Raw genomic sequence first — 26,287 nt, 5'->3', positions numbered from 1 at the left:
CCTTCCCCCTCCACGTGCGGTCCCGGGAAAACAGTCCCGGAGGTCATCCCCAAGGTCACAGAGGGTCAATGCAAAGGGGACGTGGAAGACGTCTCGTGGGGTGCCGAGGAGAGTCACGCTCGACGGAGCCCGGGCGCCTGAGTGCGAGCACAGACTCGCTGAGCGGAGGCACCGCAGGCCGAGAGGCCCTCCCGGCGCGGGTGGCCAGCCGCCGGGAGCCGGGAGCCCTTCTCCGCCAGCCACTCGGGTTTCCGGGAGCCCCGCCCCGCTCGCTCCCATCGCGGCCCCGCCCCCCGTGCGCCCGCAAGTTTCTCCCAACTTTTCCGCGGGTCCCCCCGGGTGCCCCGCCCGCCGGCCGGTGACGTAACAATGGTGCAGCGCGGTGGCCAATAGGCGCCGGCGGAGGCCGGCGGCGCGGACCAATGGCGGCGGCGGGCGGCCCAGCGGTCCTGCCCGGCCGGGGCCGCACTGCGCCGCCCGCCGCCCGCCCGCCCGCCGCCGGCGCCGGCACCGCAGCCCAGCGATCCGGCAGCGGCGGCTCAGAGCGCGGCTGAGGCGGGCGCGGGCGGCGGCGGCGGCCTCCCGTCCGTCTGTCCTGGGAGCTTCGCCTGCGCACCGACCCGCGGGGAGACGGCGCGCGCTCCCGCCCGCCGCGGGGGCGGGGACGCCAGGCTCGCGGCCCCTCCAGCCCCCAAGGTGAGTCCCCCTTCCTCGGCCCGCTCGGCGTGCGGCTCCCGCCCCAGGCGCGACTCCCTGGCCACCGCCCCCCCCCCATTCTCCCTGGACACACGCTCACGCAGGTGCAGCCCTCGCTGCGCCGGCCACTGGCCTGCAGATACTCTGGCCTCGCCCCCCCGCGACCCGGGGTCCGGCCGTGCGGCCGGTGGGGGCCGGGGCGGAGCTGGCGGGCGGCCCTGGGCGCGCGGCTTTGCCCTCGGTGGCCCAGCCCCCACCCCCCATTCACTGAGCCGCGACCGTGACTCGCTGCCCAGTGACGTGAGGCCGGCCCAACTTTACGTAACCCGCCCGGCGCCCAGTGTCCACACAGGGTACACCCGGGGTGCGGAGGCCCCGGCGTGGGGCGCCGCTTTCCAGTCACGGTGCCCCCTTAAAGGGCGCTGTGGCTCCAGCTCCCCTCCGCCCCCTGCCCCGTGCCCGTCTCTGTAACTTAAGTTACCCGGTGTGTGTGGACTTAGCCTACCCGCTGACCCAGGGCCCTTGTGACCCAAGGGCTTACCCTTGACAAAATGCGGTGGGGAGCTGGGGCCAGGGGCTGGAAGTCAGGGCTCAGGTTGGTTGGTGCAGGGGGCTTTGGGGACAAGGTTAGGGCTCAAGCTGGGTTTCCGGTGGGTTGGCGGGTCCCCCCACTTCTGGAATGAGCCCGAAATACGAGGTAGGAGATCTTGGGTCCAGGCCTGGCTCTGCCATGACTTGCCGGCTGACCTTGGACAAGTTTGTCCCTTGCTGGAAAGTGGGATGCCAAGCCCTGCTTCGTCCAGCCTCTGGGAAGACCAAGGGAGCTAGCAGACCTGGGGCGGGGTCTGCAGGCCCTGAAGAGTGTACACACCGGTCTCTTGGTTGATTTCATCCCCCTGCCTCCTCGCGGGAGCTTGGGGCGGGGACGGCACGGAAACACCATGTTTGGGTGGAAGGCTGGAGGCCCCCCTCCCTGCTGTGGCTCCCAGCCTGCTTTCCCTCTTTCTTACAGATGAGGAAGCTGAGGCTCAGAGGACAGTGATACACCCACCTGCACAGAACTTGGTCATTGCGGTGCACTAACCAGGTAGGTCTGAGTCAGGAGCTCTGCCCCTGGGCAGGGTCTCCTAGCTGCAGACAGGGGTCAGATGGCAGGGTCAAGGTTAGATGGAGTTGGGGAGAGGGAGTTTGGGCTACAGAAAGGGTTTGGTTCAGCTTGAGATGTGAGATGCAGCTCTCCTACACCCCCACCCCCGACCTGGCTTTTTCCTTAATTGGGGTTGGGTGCAGCTGCCGCAGGTGGGAGCAGGAACTCTTCTGGCGGGTCCCTGGGCTGGAGGGGGTGTGAGGTTTCAGTGTGGTCTTGGCAACGGTCGGTGGGGGGCTATGAGGGCAGAGGCAGGGGAAGGGGGTCCTTAGTCGAGGTACCAGATAAGGAGACGATCTCAGGGAGGGCCACCGTCTGCCGCTAGATCCAGGATGTGGGAGGTGGTTCAGGGCCTGGAAGAGAAGCGAGCTGTTGAGGAGTGACTTGGACAGCCCGTCGGAGGCTGGGGGTGGGCGGGGGAGGCCGGTACCAGACAGGCCCAGCCAGGTGGGGAGGCGTGGGGGGGCTTCGACAGGAGAACCCCCCCCCTCCCGCCTGGATCCTCGACCCTCACTGGACCTCTCTGCTCGCAGGTGGTCGGCCCCCGGGGGCCCATGCCGTGAGGTGAGGACGCCCAGCCAGCATGCCGTGGGACGCGCGACTGCCGGGGGGCGGCGCGGAAGGCGGGCCCGAGGGCGCGGGGGCGGCGCGCTCTAGGGCACAGAAGCAGTGCCGCAAGTCGTCGTTCGCCTTCTACCAGGCCGTGCGCGACCTGCTGCCCGTCTGGCTGCTGGAGGACATGCGCGCCAGCGAGGCCTTCCACTGGGACGAGCGCGGCCGTGCCGCCGCCTACTCGCCGTCCGAGGCGCTGCTCTACGCGCTCGTGCACGACCACCAGGGGTACGCGCACTACCTGCTGGCCACCTTCCCGCGGCGCGCGCTCGCGCCTCCGAGCGCTGGCTTCCGCTGCTGCGCGGCGCCGGGGCCGCACGTGGCGCTGGCCGTGCGCTACAACCGCGTGGGCATTCTGCGCCGCATCCTGCGCACCGTGCGCGACTTCCCGGCCGAGGAGCGCGCGCCCCTGCTCGACCGGCGCGGCTGCAGCCGCGTGGAGGGTGGTGGCACGGCGCTGCACGTGGCCTGCGAGCTGGTGCGCCCCGAGTGCCTCTTCCTGCTGCTCGGCCACGGCGCCTCGCCCGGCCTGCGCGATGGCGGCGGCCTAACGCCGCTCGAGCTGCTGCTGCGCCAGCTGGGCCGCGACGCCGGGGCTGCTGCCCCTGCGGCCTCCGGGGCGCCCGCGCCGCCGCTTGGGGAGCCGCGCCAGCGCCGCCTGCTGCTGCTCGACCTGCTGGCGCTGTACACGCCCGCGGACGCCGCCGGCCCGGCCCGCCGCGAGCTGCTGGGCGACCGGCCACGCTGGCGGCGGCTGCTGGGCGAGGAGAAGTTCCAGTGGCTGGCGGGCCTCGCGCCGCCCTCGCTCTTCGCGCGCGCCATGCAGGTGCTGGTCACCGCCATCTCACCCGGCCGCTTCCCCGAGGCCCTGGATGAGCTGCCGCTGCCGCCCTTCCTGCAGCCGCTGGACCTCACGGGCAAGGGCTAGAGCGCGCTCCAGACCCTGGACTTTTGGAGCATACAATTTTTAAGAGCGTTGTACCTGGCACTTTACATATATTGTTTCTGGACGGCAGAACCTCTGTTTTCGTCTGTTGGCGTGCTTCGGGGGGCCAGGACAGGATGGGCAGGCGAGCCGTGAGCTGCGGCTTCCGGATGCGGCCGCGCTCAGCTCCACACCTCCCTGGGTGCGTGGAGCGGGGCTGCGAGGTCAGGCAACTTCCGAGAGCCGGGCCCTGTCCTCAGCTCCCTGCGCAGACCCGAGGACCGGAGCCCCGCCTTGATTTAGAGCCTCCGGAAGGTGTTCCAGAGGGAGAGACAGCTGAGCGGAGGAGGAGTTGGGCAGGTGCTGGGGGCCGGCTTGTGCAAAGGCCTGGAGGCTGAGGGAACCGCCGTGGGGGCGCTGGCTGGAGGGCCTCTACCCCGGCAGCAAGAGGGGCCTCGCCAGCTGCCCTGTGGGCTCGGGCTTGGGCTCGGGTTCTTAGAGCTGAGGACGGAGAAGGGCCTGCGCGCCAGGTGGTGGGGCCAGGACCCAGGCCGTGCCTCCTGTTCCTCCCCACCCCACCCTGGCCACTGCCCCTCCTTGGGTATCGCTGGCGCTCTTCCCACCCACACAGGCCTAGGCCTGGACTCGCCCTCTTGTCCCTTTTTCTTTCCTCTGGCAGTTGGTGTCGGGGCCCCTGCTTCTCACCTCTGTTCTGGTGGATGCAGCTGCTTGGGGCCCCTGGCTCCAGCCTCCCCTCACCTGGGGTTAGATGTGCCTTCTTCCAGGCCTGCCGCTTGCCCTGGGCATGGGCTCCCAGGACCCAGCCCCCGATGCTCGATGGCACCTGTGGGTGCTGGCAACACCCTGTGGGCAAGCTCTCCTGCCTCAGCCGGTAGAGCTGGTTTCTGCTGGAAGGGTTTGAAGATGGAGACTTGTCAGCAGATGTTACCATAACCCTTAAGGATCAAGGGAAAGCAGCGTCCATGCCTGGAGGAGTGTTGGGATCAGGGATGATGGCCAGGTTGTTGCGCCTGGGAGTTCTGCAGGGCAGTGAAATTCAACCCATGCCTGCTGGGCTGGAGAGCCACGGTGTGCTGCCAGGAGTCGAGGGCTCAGGAGCTGCCTGATGACCTCTGACTGCTCAGCCAGGGGTGCCCACTCCCCACCTTGCCCCTGGTGTCCCTGAGGGGAGCCTGGCTGGGGGTGGAAGAGGCTTGGGGGCTGGTGGCAGTGCCAGGGTGGTGGCCATGGGAGGAGAGGGGTGGGGTGGGAGTGCCCTGGTTCTGGTCTGTATCTGCCACTTCTTCGCAGGATGACTTTGGGCACATCCCTGCCTTGGGCCTCAGTGTCCCTGACTGCCCTCAGAGGGGTTTTGGAGCATCTCCAAGCTCCCTACCTAAAAGGATGTTTCTGGGAAATGTAGGGTGGGCAGGAGCACAGCCCTATGAGGGAGGGGACAGTGGGGGTCAGTTCTGCCCAGTGCTGACCCTAGATTCTGGGTGGGGGTGAGGGTGCCTCCCTTCCCACTGTGTGTCCTGGCCCAGTTAAACAGACTTTCTGAACCTTGACATTTGGCGGGCAGTGGATACTAACATCTCTTCTACCTTAAAGTGTGGGGCATCAGGAGCCCTGGGGTATGAAGGCAGGGAATGTGTTGCTGGGGAGGCACGCTCCTTGGAGGGGATGGCGAATGCAGACCACGTGCTGTGGCTCCTAGGGGCCGGGCTTGGGAGGCGCTGGGGACTCAGGGCGCCCTTGTGCCCTGGAGCTGCTGCCTGCAGAGAGCCCAGGCACGTGCAAGGCGTGCAGACTTGCCCTCGTGTCTCCCTGCTCCCAGCTCTGGCCCCTGGGGGCTGAGCCCTCCTGGCCCGAGGCCCAGGGCTAGGCCCTCACTCGCTTCCCCACTAGACCTACAGCTGCCCCGTTGGTGACAAACTCCTTTGAGCTCCCTGGGCTGAGGATGGGGTGATACAGGGTTGGGCGGGCTCCCTGGTGGGGACCCCACAGAATCCATTGTCCAGTGAGCAGGAGGTGGCCCTTGGGAGGCTCCTTGTGTGCAGGGCAGGATCCGGGCAGGAGTTGTGGGCACCAGAGCGGGGGTGGGGGTGGGGGGTCCAGCCAGAGCCTAGCTTCATAGCTTAGGGGGTGGAGGGCAATGGGGGTGTCCTCGCTGTGGCTGGGCGGGACAGGGAGCCGCCAGAAGGCCGAGGACACCCTGTGGAAGCAGAGTGGGGCCTGATTCCTGGCGCAGCTCCTGCGGAAGCTGGGGCTACCTGGCTCAGGGCGCCCTGGTGTCAGTGAGTGCAAAGAACCAGAGCCCAGCACGGGGCTATCTGGTCTCGGGGATATCTGGTTGCTGCCGCTGGCCAGCGCGAGGGCAGCTGGGTTCCGGTGCTCGTCTTATCGCTCCCCGGGGCCCTCCAGCTCCTGCAGGGGCCCCTCCCCAGCCCCATCACCACCGCCCTGGCAATGAGCCTGGGGGCCTGGAGGGGGTCAGAGGCAGCCGGGAGATGCGGCTCTCGGCTGTTGGCAGGTGGCCTTGGTGGCTTCTCACAGGCAACGGCTCTGCCTGGAGCAAGGCCCATGTCTCTGGGCCAGAGTTCCTCTGTCCGCTTCCTTCATTCCACGGACCTTGTCTAAGGAAACCTGGCATTGACCAGATTGCCTCCAGCATGCCCACCTCTGGGGCCTGGTGAACTCCCAACAGGAGAGCTCTGGGGCCAGAATCTGGGCACCCCAGATGCCCGTCGGGGAGGTGCTGTGACTTGTTCCTGGAGCCTGGAAGGGACACACGGCCCTGAACTGCGCCCCACTTCGGCGGTGGCGACACAACCCCGCGCTGAGGCCTTGCTTCACCTCCTCGTGTGCTGACCTCCCATCACTACCTCGATTTCCCCACTGATCTCCTTTCCTCCTGATTTCTTCAACCTTCAAATATTGTCCTGAGAGCAGTTTTCCCCAGTCCTGTTCAGAACAAGGATGCCTCCTGAAAGGCGAATGTGGGGTTAGGGGAAGGCAGTGGAGAACCAGCTTCTGCTCCAGGAGACCGAGTGGATGTGGGGACTGGTTTTGTCCCACTCCGTTTTAAAACTGAGGCATGACTGACATGTAGTAAGTGCACACTTCAGTTGTGTGGTTTGAGGAGTTAGCCCCCTGTCAGTACATGTGTAACCACCCCAGTCAAGACAGAGGTGAAGAGATGTCTATCTTCAGTGTTCTTTTTAGGCCATGCCTTGTGGCTTGGGGGCATCTTAGTCCCCCCCCCCCCCCGCCCCCCAGGGATGGAACCTGGGCCCTGGCACAGGAAGCCTGGAGTCCTGCAGCCCTAACCACTGGACTGCCAGGGGATTCCTGTATCTTCAGTGACTTTTTAAAAAGAATTTCTGCTTATAGATGCTGGCTCACGGTAGAACACTCAAACTGTGCTGGGAACCCCAGGGCAGGATGGATCAGAGCCCTGACCACGCAGCTCCCAAGTAAAGGGGCCGCCGGCCTGTGGGCCCCCCACCACCCAGGCGACTGCTGCGTGCATTTTAGTGTCCTCTAGTTTTTTTCTATGCACTTATATACATGTGCTAAGATTTTTTTTAATGGTTATTTCTTATGTACAGATTGGACATCAGATCAAATTGAGTATTTAAAAACTTACTGTAGAATAAGCATTTCCATATGTTGTAAAACATTGTGTAAAACAGCCTCTGGTGTTTATTTTGTGATTATTTAATTCATCTAGTATTGGTATGATAAGGAGTTGACGTTAGAGAGAACTGAGTCTTTAAAATGCAAATTTTATTTTTGGAATAAATAATACATTTACATGGCTCAAATTCGAAAGATACAAAAATGTACACACTATAGGCGACCACCAGCCACCAAGGCCAGCTGTGTGTGTAGTGTCTGCCCCTCCTGTGTGCCCTGGAATTACTATGAAAGGTTTCAAACCCACCAGAAGGCAGAAGAGAGCAACGCGAACGTTGTGTTATCTTCCTGTGTAGGAAGTCCTACAAAGCCACATTCTCCTTACCACACCCCAGAGATTTAGCGATGATACAGTAAACGGCCTGAGAGGCTGCTCAGCACAGATTTCCTCCAGGGCACACGGTTTTAACAGCTGCATACTGTCTCACGAGAGGAATGTTCCCAAAGGTCAGCTGCTGTTGGTCAGCTGTTTTTAGCGTTTCTCAATTACTGCGGATGCTGCTGGGGTATGCCTGACTTAGGGTTTGTTCTTGAGGACAGGTTTCTAGAAGTAGGGATTTCAGGGTGTGAGGGCCGAAGGCTGCTGCCAGCTCCACGTGCACCCTGGGGGGTCAGAAGGCAGTGCCCTTTCGCCTGTTTACAGGTGCGTCTCAGCTGTTCCTCTGACTTGCTGCAATTGTTTCCCCTTTTAGTTTTATGGGTTTTTAAAAAGTATAAGATTGTTATAATTTGAAGAAATTAATTGAAATAATACACTATTTTCCTCTGACTTTCCCCACCACTTTGGGGTTTAGAAAGCGCTTGCCATCCAGAAGTCAGCTACTGTCCTTTGTCCCCTGGTTTTAAGGTTCTCTCATCCACTTGGTATCTGCTTCACCGGAGCGGTCAGGCTGAGGTCCACGCCAGCCCGCAGTCTCCCGCCTCCATCTGGCTAACTCCCCATGGTCCTTGCTGGGCCGCCCGATGTCACTGCCCACCCACCCACAGCCCGTCATCACCCGGCACCGCTCACCTGTTTCTTCCCAGCACAGGCCTGGAGCCCCTGGAGCTGGGTCCAATCCCAGCACGCTGTGCTGCCTCGAGCAAGTTACTTTCCCTTGCCGGGTCTCACTGGAGCCCCAGTGAGCTAGGAGACCCTCGGGGCAAGTCTGTGGGCACAAACGTTATTTTACGGAGTCTTCCCTGCCTCCCCCAACAGAAAGAATCCCAGTGGGGAGTCTGACAGAGGGAGAGAACGCCATAAGTGCCTTGGAGAGGACTGGCATCTTTGCCTGGTGTCTGTGGCCTTCCCCGGAACGCTGGCCATGCGCTCTCAGAGTCTCACGCAAGGCCCAGCCGGCTCTTGCCCCAGTCTGGCGTGTCTCATTCAGGTCATTTGCTGGCACGCGGCTGGCCGTCCTGCTGTGTCATGAACACGATCTTTCTCCACCTGCTGGTTTCCACCAGGGCACTTCTGGTATCTGGTTTTGGATCGTGGGTGGAGATTCAGGCCCGTGGTCTTGCCCCCAGGGGCACCTCTGGAGTGACATTCCCCCAGGACCGCCCCCCGGCACACCCTCCTGGCGGGGAGCTGGGCCGGGAACACCAGCAGCAGAGTTCCGGTGGCACCGGCGGGAACAGCCTGCACGAGTGCCACTCAAGGCAGCTTCTCCCCTTCAGACGTCAGACTGGACTGGGCAGGGAGAGGTCGAGTTTATTGCACTGTCTCAAAGCACAACTGAAAAACCAGAAAGGAAATTCGTACAAAGCACTGAAGCGAAAGTATTAAACCAGACGGGGGCTCACTGCCCTGAAGTCCCGCGGGTTCAGCAGAGCTGAGCGGGAGAGGGGCCGCGCAAGGCACAGCGGGCGCGGGACAGGGGCCTCCGCTGTCGGCACGCGTGAAGCGCTGACCGGGTGAGGTGCGAGGTGCAGGCGGGCATTGCGACTGCTCGTCCTGGCTGGGTCCTGCCACAGAGTGCTACTTCCCGCTTTTCACCTGTGGTCCACGGGCTCTCGGACACAGTTGCCTAGTAGAAAGCAGGCATCGAGTAACAGGGTCCCGCGCCAAGGGCAGGCTAAAAAAAGCAGCTCAGCCGGAGTCCTGCCAGGGCGGCGCTGGCTGCCGCTCAGAGCCGGGCGACGCGAGTGGGCCCCGCGGGCCGAGGCCCCGGACTGAAGTCTGACGTGGCCACACGCAGCAACGGACCACACAGGCACCAGCTGCGGCCCTGTGAAGGCATCTACCCTCCCGAGGCGGATGCCCGCTGACGGAGGCTGCCCTGCCCGGGGAGGACACGCAGCGGACAGCGCGGGCTCAGGACAGACCACGTGAAGAGGCGAGGCCTTCCACTGGGTCCAGAAAATACATTTCAAATTCCACTGGGTCCAGAAAATACATTTCAAACGTGTAAGATCGGACTTCAGATGAGGTATCTCATGTAGGTTTGTAATACAACAAACAAAAGGCAATCACTAGGGGGTTCGCCTCTGAGGTGCCCGGGTTCTGCGATGCCCCAGCAGCGCGGGCTGTCACTGAGGCGTTCCTGCGCCACAGCTGGGCTCAGGCCGCACTGCCGGCCGCGCCGCCTGGGATGCACGCGCACACGTCAGTGCCAGTTCCGTTCGCCCACCGGCCTTTATTGTTCCGGCTGAGCTGTGTCTGCCGGGGAGGGCCAGGGCCCAAGGCGGGGTGTGTGTGTGCGCGCGCGCGCGCGTGCGTGCATGTGCCCCCATCCTGGCACAGCTGGCGTCCCATCCAGCGGGTCCGCAGGGAACGTGTGCCGGGACCCGCGTCTCAGAGGAGGCGGGGCCCCGGCGGGAGTGCGCTCGGGAGAGGGCAGCGCTGACCCGGGCTGGGGCCGCGGTGCTGAGGCGGCGGCCGCGGCGCACGGCGGGGAACTAGCACACGCGACCGCAGCAGCTGCCGGCCCCACCGGGGAGCCCAGAGGCCCTGCTGCTGCGGCGATGGCTCGACTCTCGGCCGAGGCTGTGGGTTCCGGGACGAGACGCAGACGAACACGGATGAAAGCAAGAGTGGGCCGTCCGACCTGGCTAGACGTGTCTGACGGGGGCTGGCGAGGCGTGTCTGGGGCGAGTGACTCCGAAGCCGACAGTGTCCCCACTCGGGGCCTGGCGTCTGCCCTCCTGGGAGCCCCTTCAGATGACCTCCCACTCGTCCTCCAGGTCCTCGGGGTAGGGGGTGGCGGCGTGGCTGCCCTGGGCCCCATGCGAGTGGCTGAACGTCCTCGTCAGCCGCTGGAGGAGGTAGCCGGGCGGGCCCACTGCCCACAGCTCGTCTGACGAGGTCACTGCGGGGCGAGAGCCGGCCATATACTGTTACTCCCCAGCCGGGGCTCCACGACTGCAGGCACTGCCTAGGGGTGGCCCCGGGCACCCCTCAACCTGCGCCGTGGCCGCCTCGGCCTCCAGCGGGCGGGCCTGTGGCCCGTCCTCTTCCTGGGAGACGACCCTGGCAGAGTCCGGGTGCCGGGCGTCTGCCAGGTGTGCCGCTGGGATGGGTCTCGTTTGGGAGAGCCAGCCTAGTGGGAGCAGCCCCCCTGCACCACCCCCGGCACCCTGGCACCCAGCACCTGCCTGTGACACACGTCACGTTCCCAGGGATCTTCTTCCAGTAGTCCCCGGCAGGGTTCTTGTCGGTGACGCCATACCGGCGGGCGAGGTCCCCATTGGGGCACCGGGCCCACACAGTCCTGGTGCTCAGGGCCAGCTGGCAGGCCTGCAGCCCTGCAGGCAAATGGGGCGTGTGTCTGTCCTCAGACCCTGGGTGCAGCAGGGATGGGCCGACCCTCCCCGAGAGCCTGCTCTCCCCTGGGCACAGGGTGGGAGACCCAGGAGAGGACGTCCTGTTGGCTGGACAGGCATGGCCGCGAGCCTCGGATCAGAGGCCCCCGGGGTCCAGGAATGGCTGTCTCACGAGGAACCCCAGGGACCGGGAGCTGGCGCTCTGCTGGTGGGGACCCCACCCTGGGGCGACGGGGCAGAAGCCTGCTGTCGGTGGTCTGATGAGCCCCGCGTGTCCGCCACCTCTACCTGGCACGTGCTCCCAGTCGGTCCCCACTGGCATCTCCTCGGTGATCCCAGCTCGGACATGCACGTTCCACCTGCTGTCCAGGGCCCACAGCGTCTGGTCGTCAGGGCTGCAGTGGACGCTGACCAAGGTGACCCCGGCAGGCTGGAAGTAGGGAAGGAGATGGGGGCATGTGATTGCAGGGGGCAGTCCTTCCCCAGCCCACGGCAGCCTGCCACGGCGGGAGCAGCGGGCAAAGGGGCAGCCCTGTGGGGACAGAGGCACCCAGGAGACCCAGACCGAGGGACACCCTCCCAAACACAAAGCCTGGCTCTCCAGTGGCCGCCTGTCCCAGGCCCAGTGGTGGGCTGGGTGATGCGAAGGGAGGGGTGCCAGGAGAAGACGTATTGGGTCCAGGGCTGGGGAGGGGGGTGTGCTGTGTGCAGGCAGGGACAGACGGCGGGGGCCACCGGGGAGGGAGGTGGTGGGGGTCTGGCCTCTGAGGGCACTCACAGCATCACGCCTGGAGAGCACACACATGGCCCCGTGCAGGCACGACTCTGGGTGAGTTGTCAGAGTTCACAGTACCTGCCCCTGAGTTTGCTTTATTTTTTTTGGCTGCACTGTGCTGCATATGGAACTTCCCTGACCTGGGAGCGAACCCGCAGCCCCTACAGTGGAAGCACGGAGTCTTAACCACCGGGTCAGCAGGGAAGTCCACCGCCTCTACGTTTCCTGTTGGTTTAAAGACGTCAAAATGAAAGCTTAATCTTAGATAAAAGTCACCGGAAAACGCACTTGCTGTCGAGTGTGTTGGGACAGAGGGCCCCTGGGCAGGGGGCAGGTGACCCTGTCCATGAGCTCAATCTAAGGGGGCGGTGGTCTGGGGAGGAGGCTGAGGCGGGGTCTGGGAGATGGACCTCCTCATTCACACCCCAAGCCCCTCTCTTCTGCTGCTTGTCAGGCCAGTGGGACCGGGCCAGCCGTGCGGAGCTGCCGAGAGCATCGCAGGACACGAGCTGGCAGGCGCGGTGGGCAGACACCCCGTCCCACAGAGGGCTCGGGGCGGGGACGCTCACGCTGCAGAGGCCTGAGCGGAGACAGCGGGGCTGCGTCCTCATGGCGCTCCGAGTACCAGGCCCGCTGACACCCCCAGGACCCGGAGCCGGCCGGTGTGGGCATGAGCCGACCACAGCCCGCAGCACCCTGTCCGTGAGGTGCGATCAGAGCTCCGGGGCTGGGAGCTGAGACGCACCCTAAACCGGCTCAGTTGAGAATGTCACCAGTAAAAGGGCCTCTGCTTTCCCGTGTCAGGTGGGGCCGTGAGTTCCTCGGCCCCACTGAGACAGGGGTCTGTGCCCAGCCCTGGAACCCCCTCTGTCACTTCTTGGACCAAAAGAATGTGACGTCAGCGTCGAGGAGGCAGGGCAGAGCCTGGTCTGGAGGGGCGTGAAGTCTGCGGTGTGGACATCCCGAGGAGGGAGAGAACGCTTGCCCCCGAAGCCCCACTGCGGTGAGGCAGGGAGGAGACGCCCACGCTGGACTCTGCCCATGCCCCGGACCCAGGCTCCCGAGAGGCGACAGCTGTCAACTGCGGCAGAAGCCGCGGGCTTTCAGAGCCATGTGCTGTGGATGAGCGGAACATGGAGAGACAGACGGGAAGGCTGTGCTGGGGTGAGGGGACCAGGAAAGGGAGGCGGCAAGGGCTGGTGCAGACACAGGAGGAGGGCGGGGAGGAGGGAGGAGGGGGACCACCCCCACCCCTCCAGCCCCTCTGCTCTCCGCCCTCGGGCTCCCCAACCCCCTGGACGGCTCTGAGCTAACTCAGAACCTCTTGGCCCCTGCCCCGCTGCCTGTCAGCAGCCTTCCCAGGGCACTGTGGGCCCACAGCACAGGTGTGGGACCGGGCCCCTGCCACCTGGAGAGCCAGGCAGACAGTCCTCAGCAGCATGCCCCTGTCTCCTTCCCAGCCTGCCCCTTGCCCACAGGGTCAGCTGGAGCCCACCCTGCTCAAGTGCCTCCCCACCAAGCTCCCTTCCTGCCTCTTCATTCTCCTATTAAAGACAGCGTATTAAAAAGCAGAGACATCACTTTGCCGACAAACATCTGTCTAGTCAAAGCTATGGTTTTCCCAGCAGTCATGTATGGATGTGAGAGTTGGACCATAAAGGCAGCTGAGTGCTGGAGAACTGATGCTTTCGAACTGTGGTGCTGGAGAAGACTTTTTTCCCTACTTAAATGAAAACCATTACTCCAGGTGTCGCAAGCCATTTACAACACTTGGGGAAAATAATTTACTCCATGTGTCTAAGGACGTAGTGGGGGTGGCGGCTGCTCCCTGCACCCCGGTCACCACACAGGGGTCCCGTCCCAGAACACGCGGGTCCCCCACGGCTTCCCCCATGGCCTCTGGCCTCTGTCAGTTGGTCGATCACGGGGCCCAGCACGAGGAGGGCGGTGGGCGGGTCCCGGGCGCCCGCGGGCCGAGAGGAGGAGCCCGGCAGCGCCCCCGCCATCGCTGCTGCCTGTTTCTCTTCCCGGCACCTTCAATCCTCCTGCAGCACCCTGACCGGGACAGATGGTGATGGCATCCTGAGGCCGTAGGCCCGCCTCTCTCGGAGGTTCTGGATGGGCCTCTGCGTGCTCAGAGCAGACTCCCACGTGTCTCCTTCCGAGGCGCCCAGTCCTCCCCCATGGCTTCTGTGGACACCCGCGGGCTGGGCCTCTGCTTTCCCTATCAGAGCGGGGGTCTGCAGGGTGAGGGGACGCGTCACCAGGTGCTCCTCCCGGTCCCTGCTGTCCCGAGCGCCTCCGTGCAGCCCTCTACCCGGCACTGGGACATGCCCTGTGCTCAGCCAGGATCTGGAGCGGCGGGTTGTGCCACTCCAGGACGTGGGGGTCCAGCAGGTGACCGGAGGGGAAGGCCCGCCTGCAGAAGGAGCAGACGTGTCCGTGCAGAGCGTGGTGGTGGTGCTCACAGTCTTCCAGGGCGCCCGGCGCCCGGCAGCAGCTGGCCACCTGGCAGGTGGACTCAGCACTCGGGGCCTCTCAGGCTCCCCAGCCACCCGCGTGAACACCCTGGAGGCAGAGGGGCCTCCGCACGTCTCTGTGCTCGAAGAGCGCGTGCTCCCGGCAGCGGTCCCACCGCACGGGCAATGGCTCGGCCATCCCAGGTGCCCCCGCCAGGCGGGCAGGCAGCACCTGTATCGCCCTGCGTGCCACCGTCTGCACACTGGCCAGGGCAGGGCTGGAGAAAACTCTTGAGAGTCCCTTGGACAGCAAGGAGATCAAACCAGTCAATCCTAAAGGAAATCAACCCTGAATATTCATTGGAAGGACTGGTGCTGAAGCTGAAGCTCCGATACTTTGGTTGACTCATTGGAAAAGACCCTGATGCTGGGAAAGACTGAAGGCAGGAGGAGAAGGGGACGACAGATGGCTGGATGGCATCACCAACTCGATGGACATGGGTTTGAGCAAGCTCCAGGAGATGGTGATGGACAGGGAAGCCTGGTGTGCTGCAGTCCATGGGGTTGCCAAGAGTCGGACATGGCTTAACAACTGAATAACAAAAGTGTCTTCAACGAACACCCCCCATCCCACCTGCACACCACAGCCAGAATGCCCAGTGAGGCATCTCAAAGGCCGGCTCTCTGGGTGGCTGGTGTGAGCGGCCTGTTGAGAACCAGAACGTGGACAGCCTCTCCAGGGCTCTGAGATTGGAGGTGTTCAGACAGACAGGTTTGGAAACATATCCAAGGGCAGATGGCAAGAAACAAGACGCAATGAATAAGACAGCCTCCCAGCTGAATTGAGGACTCAGCACAGGTCTGACGGGCACACCGCCCTGGCCTCCAGGAGAAGAGGGGTTAAGCTGGAGGCAGCAGCGGGAAGACAGACACCTGCCCAGGGAGAGCCCATGAAGCACACCTACCCTCTGCCACCTGCCCTGAAAGCTCCTGAACATGGCCCAGCAGAGGTTGCTTCACAAAAGTCACTGGAACAAGTTCCAATGACCTAACTCCAGCAGTCAAACAGGGCCAGAATGCCAAGAGGGGCTGAACAGGAGATGGCTGGGAAGACTGTTCTCGCAAGAGATGGCCATCTCAAACTGGGAGGCTCACTCCTGCTGAACCCCAGACCCTCCCAAGGAAGATGAGTAAGAACACAGTGGTTCTCAAAGCTCGGAAGTCCCCGGGACTCGTGTGAAACCGGCACCCTTGTGGGCCCGGGGTCAGACCTTCCACATCAGACTTTGGGGCTGGAGCCCAAAAGGGACCTTTCATACCAGCTCTCCAGGTGATGTGGGCTGTAGCCTTCTGTAAAACACCACTCTGCTCTATGGTGCAGAAGCAGGCAAGGCAATACTACTCAAAGCCATCTACACGTCTCAACGCTATCCCTATCAAAAACCCCAACTAGGGTTCTCAGAGAAAGGAAAAGCTGATCCTAAAATTCACATGGAATTGCAAGGAACCCTGAACAGCCAAAACAATCTCGGAGAAGAACACAGTTGGGGATTTCCCTGGTAGTCCAGGCAAGAATCTGCCTAGCACTGCAGGGGACAGAGATTCGATCCTGGTTGGGGAACTAGGATCCCACATGGTGTGGAGCAACTAAGCCCGTGTGCCAGAGCTACTGAGCCCGCAGGCAGCGCCTAGAGTCTGTGTGCCTCAATGCAAGATCCTGTGTGATGCAATGAAGACCCGATGCAGCCAAACAAATAAAATTAAATATTAAAAAAGAATACGCTTGGAATTTCAAAACTATTATAAAACCACGGTGATTAAACAGTGTGATACTGACATAAGAAAAGACATGTAAATCAATGGAACGGTATTGAGAATTCAGAAACAAATCCATTATAGTCAAGTTATTTTTGACAAGGTTGCCAAGATTATTCAATAAAAAGAGCAGTCTTCAACAAATGGTGCTGGGACAACTGGACAGCAAACACATAAAAGAATCAGGTTGGATCCTTACTTCATACCGTGTATAAAAATAACCTGAAATGGATCAAAAATAATCGTAAGGGCTAAATCTCATAATGGTTTCTTAGATAGGCACCAATAACAAAAAAGATAAACTGAACTTTATCCAACTTAAAAATTTATGTACATCAAAGAACACCATAAAGAAAGTAAAAAAACCAGCAGGAGAAATTTCTCCTTATAAGGATCTAGTATCCAGAATAAAGAACTCTTAAAATTCAACAAGAAAAATAAAACCCAACAACAAAAAGGCAAATAGCTGAATTTTTAAAAGGGCAAAGGGCGTGAGTGCACTTTTCCTCAAAGATGTACAGACGGCCAACAGAGATGTGACAAGGGGCTGAAGGTCATCGGCCACGAGGTGCGTGTAAGTGAGACCCAACGAGGCTTCACGTCACACTCAGTAGGATGGCTAAAAAAGTGTTAGTAAGGATACGGGGAAACACAAACCCTCATATATGTCGCTGGGGAGGTAAAACGGCGCAGCTGCTGTGGAAGGCACTTTGGCAGTTCCTCCAAAGGTTAAACACAGAATTCCCACAGGACGCAGAAATCCCACTCCTAGACACACACCTCGAGAACCGGAGCAGATGTTCAAACAGAGCTACACCAGTGTTCAGGGCAACGTTCTTCACAATAGCCCCGAAGTGGAGACAACACGAACGTCCGCCCACTGATGAGCAGGGGGCAGAGTCTGGCCTCAGCCACACGATGGAGGGCCTTGAGCAACAGAGACGAAGGAGGCGCTGACACCGATACGGCACGGATGAGCCTCGAGAACAGGATGGTCGGCGCAAGAAGCCGATCGCGAAGGCCACGTGTTGCGTGACTCCTCTTACAGAAACATCCAGAAGAGGGAAATCCACACGGAGAGAGGCACATGCGTGCTTGTCAGGGGCTGGGGGGCAGGAGGACTTCACCGGGCACAGGGCATCCTTCTGGGACGACGAAGCTGTCCCGGTAACATGTAGTGACAGAGATTACACACCGCTGTGAACGGGCCAGATGTCACAGATGGTGAGTCTTACCTACGTGTATTTTACCACAATTAAAAAAAAATAAAAAGCAGACAAGGCTCAGTTGTAACCATGTGCTACCGTTATGCAGAAAGTCGCCAACTGGGGGAGACTGGGCAAAGGTGCGCAGGGTCTCTGGCTTCTTACAGAGCCTGTGAGTCTGCAGTCGCTGCAATAAACACTTCAATGAGGAAAAGCAACAGGCAGCCTTGAATCTTGGTTTATTCATATTCAAAACCACAAAAATGAAAAAAGAGAAAAGAAGGATGCTGTTTTATAAAATGGGGTAAATAAGGAATTTAAGATTTAAAAATCTTTTGGAAATGCTAAAAAAACACACACAAAAAACAACAACAAAAAAAACATGTATCTTGGTGTGCTTCCAAAGACTGGGACAGACTGTGTGTGTGCGCGTGTGTGCGTGTGTGTGGGTGTGCGCCTGCTCCTTAGTTTTAAGTCCCCTTTAAAGAGCAGCTGCAGGGCGGGTGATGGGGAGGGGCCACACCCACTTTCTGGAAGCACCCAGATTACAGCCACCAACACGCTCTGATGTTTACAAATCAAAGGGGCTGCTCAGGCCCATCAACACCTCAAGCTGCTGTCCCATGTTCTCAAAAGATAAACACTCATCACTAATCTTTACCAACAAGTAACACATTTTATTTGCTCCGAGTCATCAGTGTTACAGGACAAGCCATTACTCTTTCCTAGAATTTATTTTATACTCTGAGATCCTGACTAGACACGATGTTAAGGGGTGTCTGAGGTTAAGGGGTGAAGTTCTCAGCAAAAGACTGTTCCCAAACCAGGACTCCAAAGGCCCTGCCGCCTTGGGCCCCGGCTTGGGGCCCGGGGTGACTGCTCTCAGCTGAGGGGATCCATAGTAATTCCCAAGTGCAGAGAAAGTACTTCTGAGCCTCGATAACATGTACTAGAAGCGTGACGGGTTCTGTGTTCCCTGGCATCCAGTTACATACAGTACTTGTCAACGTGACTCCGAGCTTCTCATTTAGTAGATGTCCCAAGAATTTGGACGATTGCTAAGGTAGCTGTAAGACCACACATTCTGAAGATATACAGACAGCCAAAGAGCAAGTGAAAAGATACCCAACACCACTAATTATGAGAGAAATGCAAATCAAAACTACTGTGAGGTACCATGTCATACCTGTCAGAATGGCCATCATCAAAAAACCTACAAACAATAGATGCTGGAAGAGTGTGGAGAGAAAGGAACCCTCCCACACTGTTAGTGGGAATGTAAATTGGTGTAGGCACTGTGGAGAACAGTGTGGAGGTTCCTTAAAAAAAACACTAAAATTGGAGCTACAATATGACCCAGCAATCCCACTCCTAGGCATATACCTGGAGAAAACCATAATTCAAAAGGATGCGTGCACGCCAAAGTTCACTGCGGCGCTGTTTCCGACAGCCAGGACAGACGCAACCCAGGTGTCCACCGACGAAGGAATGGATCAAGAAAATGCGCTCCATGTACACAATGGGATATTACTCAGCCATAAAAAAGAACAAAATAATGCCTTCTGTAGCAATGTGAATGGACCTAGAGTGAGTGAAGGGAGTCAGACAGAGAAAGACAAATTTCCTATTGTACTGCTGATGCGTGGGACCTAAAAAAGGGGGTACAGATGAACTTAGTTACAAAACAGAAGTACGGCCACAGATGCAGGAAACAAATTTACAGTTGTCAAGGGCGTAGGGAGGGAGGGATATATGGGAAACTGGGATTGACCCACACACACTGCTATATATAAAATAGGTAACTAATAAGAATTTCCTGCTGTTGAGCACAAGAACTCGGCTCGATGCTCTGTAATGGCCTATTTGGGAAAAGAATCTAAAAAAAAACAAAAGTGCATATATGTGTAACTGATTCACTTTGCTGTACACCTGAAGCTAACACAACGCTGTAACAAATCAGCTACACTCCAATGAGCTTAAAAACAAAAACAGACCACGCCCTCACAGGAGAAATGGTGACTAAAGACAACGCAGAGGGCGCCGACGGCCCTGGTCGCCTGGCTCTCCGCTGGTGGCACCGAGGCAGAGAGAGGGCTCACCCACAGGTCCCCCACCCTTCGCTCTGCCGTCTTCATCAGCGCTGGCTTTCTACCCTGTTTCACGAGACTGCCAGCTCGGGGCCTGGTGGTGCGGCCTGACGGCCTCGGGGGCCTCCGAGCCGGCCTCCAGCCCACGCGGCTGTGCGACTGGCTGGCACCACAGGCTGAGGCCCCTGCCATCTGCAGGTCACCCCTGCCCCTGTGCCCTCCTCGAGCAGCAGCACCTTCCGGCCCCACGGCTGGCCAGGCCCTGTGGCTCTGGTGCCAAGCAAACAGGCCGCATGAAGGAGCCGCTGCCCCCTCCACCAGCGCAAGGGGACCCGTCCAGGCCCACCCCACGCTCACTCCCCTCAAGGCTGGGTGGACTCAGAACCCATCATGCTTTTTCGTTTTCACAGCCCTCAGAGCTCCACATACGGCTGGTGGCACAGAGCCTCTGCTCAAGAATCCCGCACATAACTGGCGTCTGGGGCACAGAAGGCTCGGAACCCCCGGGAGGAGGGTGAGTCAGCACCTCCTCTCTAGAACACTCTGGCTGGTCTGAGCCAAGGGCTTGCCAAAACCAGTTTGGGGCTGGAAGGGCCCTAGGAGACCGGTTAAGCCCAACTCCCTTACGTACTGGGTGAGAAAATGGACAAAAACTCAGGCTGAGAAGTGAGGGTCCTGCCCATGGCCCGAGCTGAGGCTAGAAATGAGGTGTCCAGGGCTCAGACCAGAGGGCTCCAAACTTCCGGCAGACGGGCCTTTTTCCCAAGGAATGAACACACACGTGTGCATACACACGCTTCCCTCGGCCAGAATGTGAGAGTGCATGCGTGCTTCGCCGCTTCAGTCGTATCCGACTCTTCACCACCCCATGGGCTGTAGCACCAGCTCCTCCGTCCATGGGACTCTCCAGGCAAGAATACTGGAGCGGGTGGCCATGCCCGCCTTCGGGGGGTCTTCCTGACCCAGGGAGCGACCCTGTGTCTCTTACATCTCCTGCACTGGCAGGTGGGTTCTTTACCACTAGCGCCACCTGGGAAGCCCAGGAATGTGAATAAATCCAAGCGTAAAGAAAAAAGTCAAAAATTCTGCAGCCAGAGTTAACTGCTTACCTAGACAAATCACTCCAGTAGGGGCTTCATGTGACCTGGATAAAGTTCACAGGAAGGAACATTTCGGGGACACCGAAGTGAACCGGGGAGCTTGCTGGGCACGCAGACCCCACTGAGAAAGACACTTCTGAAGAGAAACCTGACCCCGCACGGCGGCCAGTCATGCTTTCCTTCCCCTGCACGCTCCCCCAACCTCAGTCCGAATGAACCTCGAGCCCACCTAACATCTGGGAGATGTGGTAGACCCTGCCTTTCCTGAGGATGCAGGGTCTGGATTGAGCACCGCAAGGCAGCGGCGGGAAGCCCCAGCCGCCAAGCCTCTGGCACATTCAGCCCCTGGGCACGTGGCCCCAGGCTGCCGCGCTTCCTGAGTTCTGTCTGGTCACTTCAGTTCTTCCGTCGCTTCCCTGGAGCGGATCCCATGCCGCCTCTCGTCTACTCATTTCACAGGAGCCTGAACAGTGGACACTGGGGTGAACAGCCCGTATCTACATACAGGGCCAGTGGGCTCTCAGCGTGCTGCCTGGGGCAGACCCGCCCTCCCCTCCTGGGCTCTGCGTCCTCAGCTGGCAGAGGGCAGATGGCCCGCGGGGCTCCCCTGTTAGGTGCTCGTGCTCCGGGGCTGGGGCATGGTGGTTCCGGCTGCCCTGGGGCCTGCGGGGCAGCCTGGGGGTGTCTTCCACCCGAGGCCTGCAGACCCCGCTCGGCATGCTGCCTTCGCCCCCAGGGCAGTTGTGTGGGAGCCACTCTGCTGTCAGTGTTAAAAGCGTCTGGCTGAAGTCCAGGATTTTCTTTGGAGGGTGAGCCGTGCTGCTGGAACTGCTGACCCAGTTGGGCGAGGCCACCAGACTCAGGCTCTGGACTGGAGCAAAGTTTCCGGCTTCTTTCTTCCTCTTGCTGCTGACGGCAAAGCCAGAGGGTGACGGGTGACTCCTGTCCCGGCACGACCTTGGAATCCAGTAAGACACAGCAGCTGCCAGCTGCTGGGGGATGTGCCAAGGAAAACACTCAGAAACAGGTTTCCTGGGCAGAGGTCACTTTCTGTGCCTCTTGAGCCAGGCTGGCGGGGGCGGCTGTGCTGGGGAGCGGACTGCAGGCCACGTGCCGGGTCAGCGAGGGCGCCGGCGCTGCTGTGCTCGGAGTCCGTGGAGACTTGACCCCGGGGCGCTGGCCCAGGTGCTCCAAGGGCTTCTCACAGTCAGCAGCGGAGCTGAGTGCCCAGTGCTGGGGGCCTGCTCGCCGGGAGAAGGCCGGGAGAGCCCCCTGGGGGGCACTCGCACACACCTGTAGGCTGGGACAGGGCCCCTAGGCATCTGTTTCAGCCTCTGGGTCGACAAGTTGAGAGGTGGTGAGGGGACGGCTGGAAGGCCGGGGGGTCTGGCCGGGAGTCACAGCCCCCCAGTGAGAGGAGAGAGGGCAGGGCCAACCCCCGCCCCCCGCCCAGGGAGGACGGGGTCTGAGGAGATAGAAGCTCAAAACAGCAGGTGTTCAAATGGAGCCACGGCGGGGTGGGGTGGGATATAAAGGCAGTTGTCAAAAAGTGTTTTTCCTCAAAATGGAGCTGTGCTGGCCAACGGCGTGAGCCTCCATTTGTGGAGGTCTTATCCCCGCCCTCGCAGGCAGCACCACCGAGGGCATCAGACGACCGCGTGTGTGACAGGGGCCCCTGACACCTTGACCCTGCCCAGGGGTGCTCAGGAGAGCCGGAGAAGGGGCGCAGGAGGGGCGCGTCCTCGGAGGGGCCCCGACTCGGCCAGTGGGGGGCTCTCCAGGGCATGCGACGCCCTGGTGTTTAGTGCGGGGCGCGGGTGCCAGCTGCCGAAGACGCCCAGAGCCTCCCGGGCAGTGATCCCCCTGTCCTCCCCTCTCACAGGAGTGTGGGGAGCCCAGGGGTGACGACGTGAGCAGAGCTTGGCCACACCGCGCACGGGGCTGGGAGGCAGTGGACGAGCACGACAGGGCTCAGGAGCCGAGCGAAGCCCCTCTCCCCCCAGCAAACCACACGGCCTGACCACCACGGAGAGACCACTGTCAGCAAGCCTCACGCACGCTCACCCCCCACCCACCCAGTGCACAAGACCACCACTGTCTAAGGAAAGCTCTGTGTGGAGAGGCCACAGGAGAGACAGGAAGCACCTCGGGGACATGGGGACTCAGCCCGGGAGGAAACTTCAAAACAGCCTTGGAGGGCCTCCCTGGTGGCACAGTGGATCAGAGTCCACCTGTCAATGCAGGGGACACGGGTTCAATTCCTGGTCTTGGAAGATCCCACGTGCTGTGGAACCACTAAGCCCAGGAGCCGCGAGTACGGAGCCCACACTCGAGGGCTCCGTACTCTGCAACAAGAGAAGCCCCCGAAATCAGAAGCCTGTGCGCCACGACTACAGGGTAGCCCCCACTCACCCCAACGAGAGAAAGCCCTAGGACAGCAATAAAGGTCTGTGCTGTGCTCAGTCACTTCAGTCCTGTCTGACTCTGTGAGTCCCCACAGACTGTAGCCCGCCAGGCTCCTCTGTCCATGGGGTTCTCCAGGCAAGAATACTGGAGTGGGCTGCCATGTCCTCCTCCAGGGAATCTTATCTCTTATCTGCATTGGCAGGTGGGTTCTTTACCAGTGGCACCACCTGGAAAGCCCCAACAAAGACCTGCTGCTGCTGCTGAGTCACTTCAGTCGTGTCTGACTCTGTGCGACCCCACAGACGGCAGCCTACTAGGCTCCCCCGTCCCTGGGATTCTCCAGGCAAGAACACTGGAGTGGGTTGCCATTTCCTTCTCCAATGCATGAAAGTGAAAAGCAAAAGTGAAGTTGCTCAGTCGTGCCCGACTCTTAGCGACCCCATGGACTGCAGCCTACCAGGCTCCTCCATCCATTGGATTTTCCAGGCAAGAGTGCTAGAGTGGGGTGCCATTGCCTTCTCCGCAATCAAGACCCAGCAGAATCAAAAAAATCAAAGAAAGGAAAAAACATCCTTGAGGGCAAGAGAAGACTCAACAACTGTGAAACAGCAACAGGAGTGTCCAGAAATTAAAATATAATCACGGAGGGAATTTTCCGGTGGCCCAGGGGTTAAGAGTCAGTGCTTTCACTGCCAAGGGCCTGGTTTAACCCCTCGTTGGGGAACTAAGATCCCACAAGTCACACAGAGTGTGGAGGAAAAAAGTATATACAAACATATTTTAACATTTACATACATATATTATATACATACATATTTTAACAGGCATAATGCCTGGAGTCCGCCGCAAACTCCCCAGGCCGACAGGCGAGTTCCCTGGAGCCTGAGCCAGAGGCCCTCGCCAGGCTCCTCGGGCAGCTGATGGTCCTCCTGTGTCCTCCCCTGTGGAGAGGCTCACAGGGCAAGGCTTGGGACTCAGCGCCGAGAAGAACAAGAAACTGATGTCTCAACAGGCTCAGACAGCACCCCGTAGAGGGACTGCAGGATGAAGAAGACGGGATAAAAATGTAAGAGAAAGAAAACAGGAGAGAAAAGGTAAGAGAAGCAGCGCCCTGGCGCAACAGCAAGAGGCCCAGGAAGAGCATCTGCAGGGTGGGGGAATGGGGTTGGGGGGGGTCGGGCAGAGGCCTGGAGGAGATGCCAGCACAAGCCAGCATGAGCACCGGACATACCCCAGAACAAAGGCCACGAGCGCCAGGCTGGAAGGCTTCCTGGCACAAAGACTAAAACAGACTCTCCCCCAGGCACGTACCACTCTCGGCTCCCAGGACACAGGGAACACCCAGGAGATCGTACAAACCTCCTGGGAGAAAACGCAGGTCAGATAGCAAGGATCAAGTATCAGAATGGCTTCAGACATCTCGACAGGAATACTGGACGCCAGGAGATGATGGAAGAAAACCTACAGATTCTAAAGGAAAATGATTTCCAACCTAGATTGCTCAACTCAAGACAAGGTCAAGGACAAACGTGAGCAAAGACTTTCAGACATGTAATGTCTCCAAAAGTTACCTCCACAAACCCTTCTCAGGAACTGACCAGAGGAGAAACTCCACCACAGCAGTGACAGGCAGAGGAAGACACAGGATCCAGGAGAGAAGAGATCCCACACACCAGCAAGACAAAGGGTGACCCCAGGAGGACAGAGCAGCAGGCCAGACTGCAGCTGGCCAGCGCGTCCAGGGAGAAAACTCCAAGAAGGGGATGGAACCGATGTGTCTGGGCGTATGGAGGGGAAATGGACTCAGCTGGCGGGGAGACGTTGAGGCTGAATACGTAAACCATATAGAAAACCAGATGGATAAACAAGACAATGCTCAAGCCCAAGAAAAACAGAGTCACGCAGATAAGACAGTGAGGCGCAGCTCTCTGCCAGCTCAGCTCTGAAGGGTGTGTGCCCCATCGCACCACCGCAGCACTGGGAGGAGGTAGGTGGGAGGCAGGGTGGACGGCTAGGGGGAGGGGCAGCTCCTACTTCCAGCAGGAGTCAAATGAAGACCCCCAAAGCTAGAAAGATGGAGACACACAGATTCCTACCAAGCTACTTAGGGAGACAAAGCTAAGAGGCAGTTGTTCTCGAGTGGGGACCATGGAGGGGACATAAGGCGCCTGTGGCCCACTGGGTAGACCCAGCCGACTGGTGAGCTGTCCTTGCCGGTGCACCCGCAGCACTGCCCCCTGTGGCTGAGGAAAGGCCGCCCGCCACACCCTCCCGCGCGCCTGTCCCAGGCACCTGCGGACAGACAGCTGGGGTGGCGTCCCACGGTTTGTACACACACACCGCGCTGCCTGGGTGAGCCCTGGCAGGTCAGCCACAGAGCTGGCAGGGGCACACGGGGGCGGCCGGCCTCGTTACCGGGAGAAGCCTGGGCCCCAGCACAGACGGGCTTCTGTGCCCAGACATTTGGGGTCTGGGTCGCCACGCCCCTCCCCCCAGTGCAGTGATCTCACAGATGTGCATTCCAGATCCAGGGGACCGGGCCGAAGAGTCTGGCGGCTCCGCAGGACGTCCTCACCCAGAGCCATTGTACCGGCCACCCAGGATGCTGGCTGCCCCAGGAGTCCACTGAGGACTCTCCAGGCCAACAGTCAAGTTCCCTGGAACCTAGGCCCTGGCCAGGCTCCTGGGGAGCCCCATGTTTCTCCTGCGTCCTCCTCTGCAGAGCACCTCGCTGGGCAAGATTCAGGACTCAGCGCTGAGAAGAACAAAAAACTGATGTCTCAACAGGCTCGGACAGTGCCCAGCTACAAACTGTCCCTAGCAACAAACCACCCTACCCAACACACCACGAAGCAGCGCCTTTCCCTGCTCAGAAACACTGGCCAGACCAATTTCTTGCTGCTGACCAGAATGCACCCTGGCTCTGCGAGTTCAAGGCCGATTTCATCCACAGAAGCCACAGCTGGCAACCCTCAGTGACCTGGGTTTCCTTCCTGGCTGGGACCCTGGCCTATCCCCGCTCTGCCTGTGGTCTCTTATCACTTCCCTCCCTCAGAGGCGGCCTCCCTCCTCACTGCCCCCCCAGCACAGCTCAGTGCACCGTTCTGCATCCATTTAAACATTTTCACTGTTTGATACAGGTTTTTTTTTTTTTTTGGCTGTGCCCCACTGGCAGGCGGATTCTTAACCACTGAGCCACAAGGGAAGCCCTTCTCTTTCTCTTATTAAAAACCAGGGGGACTTCTCTGGCGGTCCATGGCTAAGACTTTGCAAGGGGCCAGGGTTCCATCCCTGGTCAGGGAGCTAGATCCCACATGCAGCAACTAAGAGAGGGCCACAACTAAAGATCCCACATGCTGCAGTGGAGATCAGAGATCCCATGTGCTGCAGTGAAGACCCCGTGCAGACGAATAAACGAATAGATGAATGAATAAACAAAGAAATAAAATATTGAAAAACCAGGGACTGTCAGATGCGACTGTGTCCCAAGCCTGGTATGCGGAGCTCCCAGCTCCCCATCCCAGGACGCTGTGCGGTGTTCCTGTGTGATGTCGCTCACTGGGCTGTGTGGAGGGATTTAGCCCACGGTGCCACAGATGCAGTGAGAGGAATCTGGT

At 59.9% G+C, this 26,287-nt stretch overlaps 2 protein-coding genes and 1 pseudogene across 8 annotated transcripts in view; 1 reads left to right on the top strand and 2 right to left on the bottom strand.

Annotated features, from left to right (window-relative positions):
- Window positions 1-360: 360 nt before the first annotated feature.
- Window positions 361-3,473, top strand: ANKRD9 (ankyrin repeat domain 9). 2 transcript variants are annotated; one of them, XM_069559560.1, is made up of 4 exons: window positions 396-696; window positions 1,709-1,783; window positions 2,377-2,407; window positions 2,544-3,473. In XM_069559560.1, exon 4 carries the CDS (start codon window positions 2,583-2,585, stop codon window positions 3,381-3,383), a length of 801 nt encoding a protein of 266 aa, XP_069415661.1. In that variant the 5' UTR covers window positions 396-696; window positions 1,709-1,783; window positions 2,377-2,407; window positions 2,544-2,582; the 3' UTR covers window positions 3,384-3,473. The 2 variants fall into 2 exon arrangements, with proteins under 2 accessions (XP_069415660.1, XP_069415661.1); XM_069559559.1 differs by having other exon boundaries at window positions 361-696; window positions 2,377-3,473.
- A 3,675-nt stretch (window positions 3,474-7,148) lies between these two features.
- Window positions 7,149-26,287, bottom strand: part of TECPR2 (tectonin beta-propeller repeat containing 2) — a 100,643-nt gene continuing 81,504 nt past the window's right edge. For all 6 annotated transcript variants that reach the window (XM_069559545.1, XM_069559547.1, XM_069559549.1 and 3 more), the window contains exons 18-20: window positions 11,112-11,253; window positions 10,656-10,805; window positions 7,149-10,369 (exon numbers count right to left, since the gene is read on the bottom strand). In XM_069559545.1, coding sequence (XP_069415646.1) covers window positions 10,218-10,369; window positions 10,656-10,805; window positions 11,112-11,253 — 444 coding nt within the window. In that variant the 3' untranslated portion in view covers window positions 7,149-10,217. The remainder of the gene's footprint in view (window positions 10,370-10,655; window positions 10,806-11,111; window positions 11,254-26,287) is intronic.
- LOC138423549 (zinc finger protein 511-like) lies at window positions 13,353-14,400 on the bottom strand (annotated as a pseudogene).

Source organism: Ovis canadensis, chromosome 18 (genome assembly GCF_042477335.2).
Source record: "Ovis canadensis isolate MfBH-ARS-UI-01 breed Bighorn chromosome 18, ARS-UI_OviCan_v2, whole genome shotgun sequence".
Classification (NCBI taxonomy): Eukaryota; Metazoa; Chordata; class Mammalia; order Artiodactyla; family Bovidae; genus Ovis; species Ovis canadensis.
Note: the sequence above shows the minus strand (reverse complement) of the source record. Positions and strands in the feature narration are given on the sequence as shown.

What these genes read in the sequence shown, in the direction of transcription:
- ANKRD9 (XM_069559559.1), top strand. Translation starts at nt 2,427, where the DNA reads ATGCCGTGGGACGCGCGACTGCCGGGGGGCGGCGCGGAAGGCGGGCCC.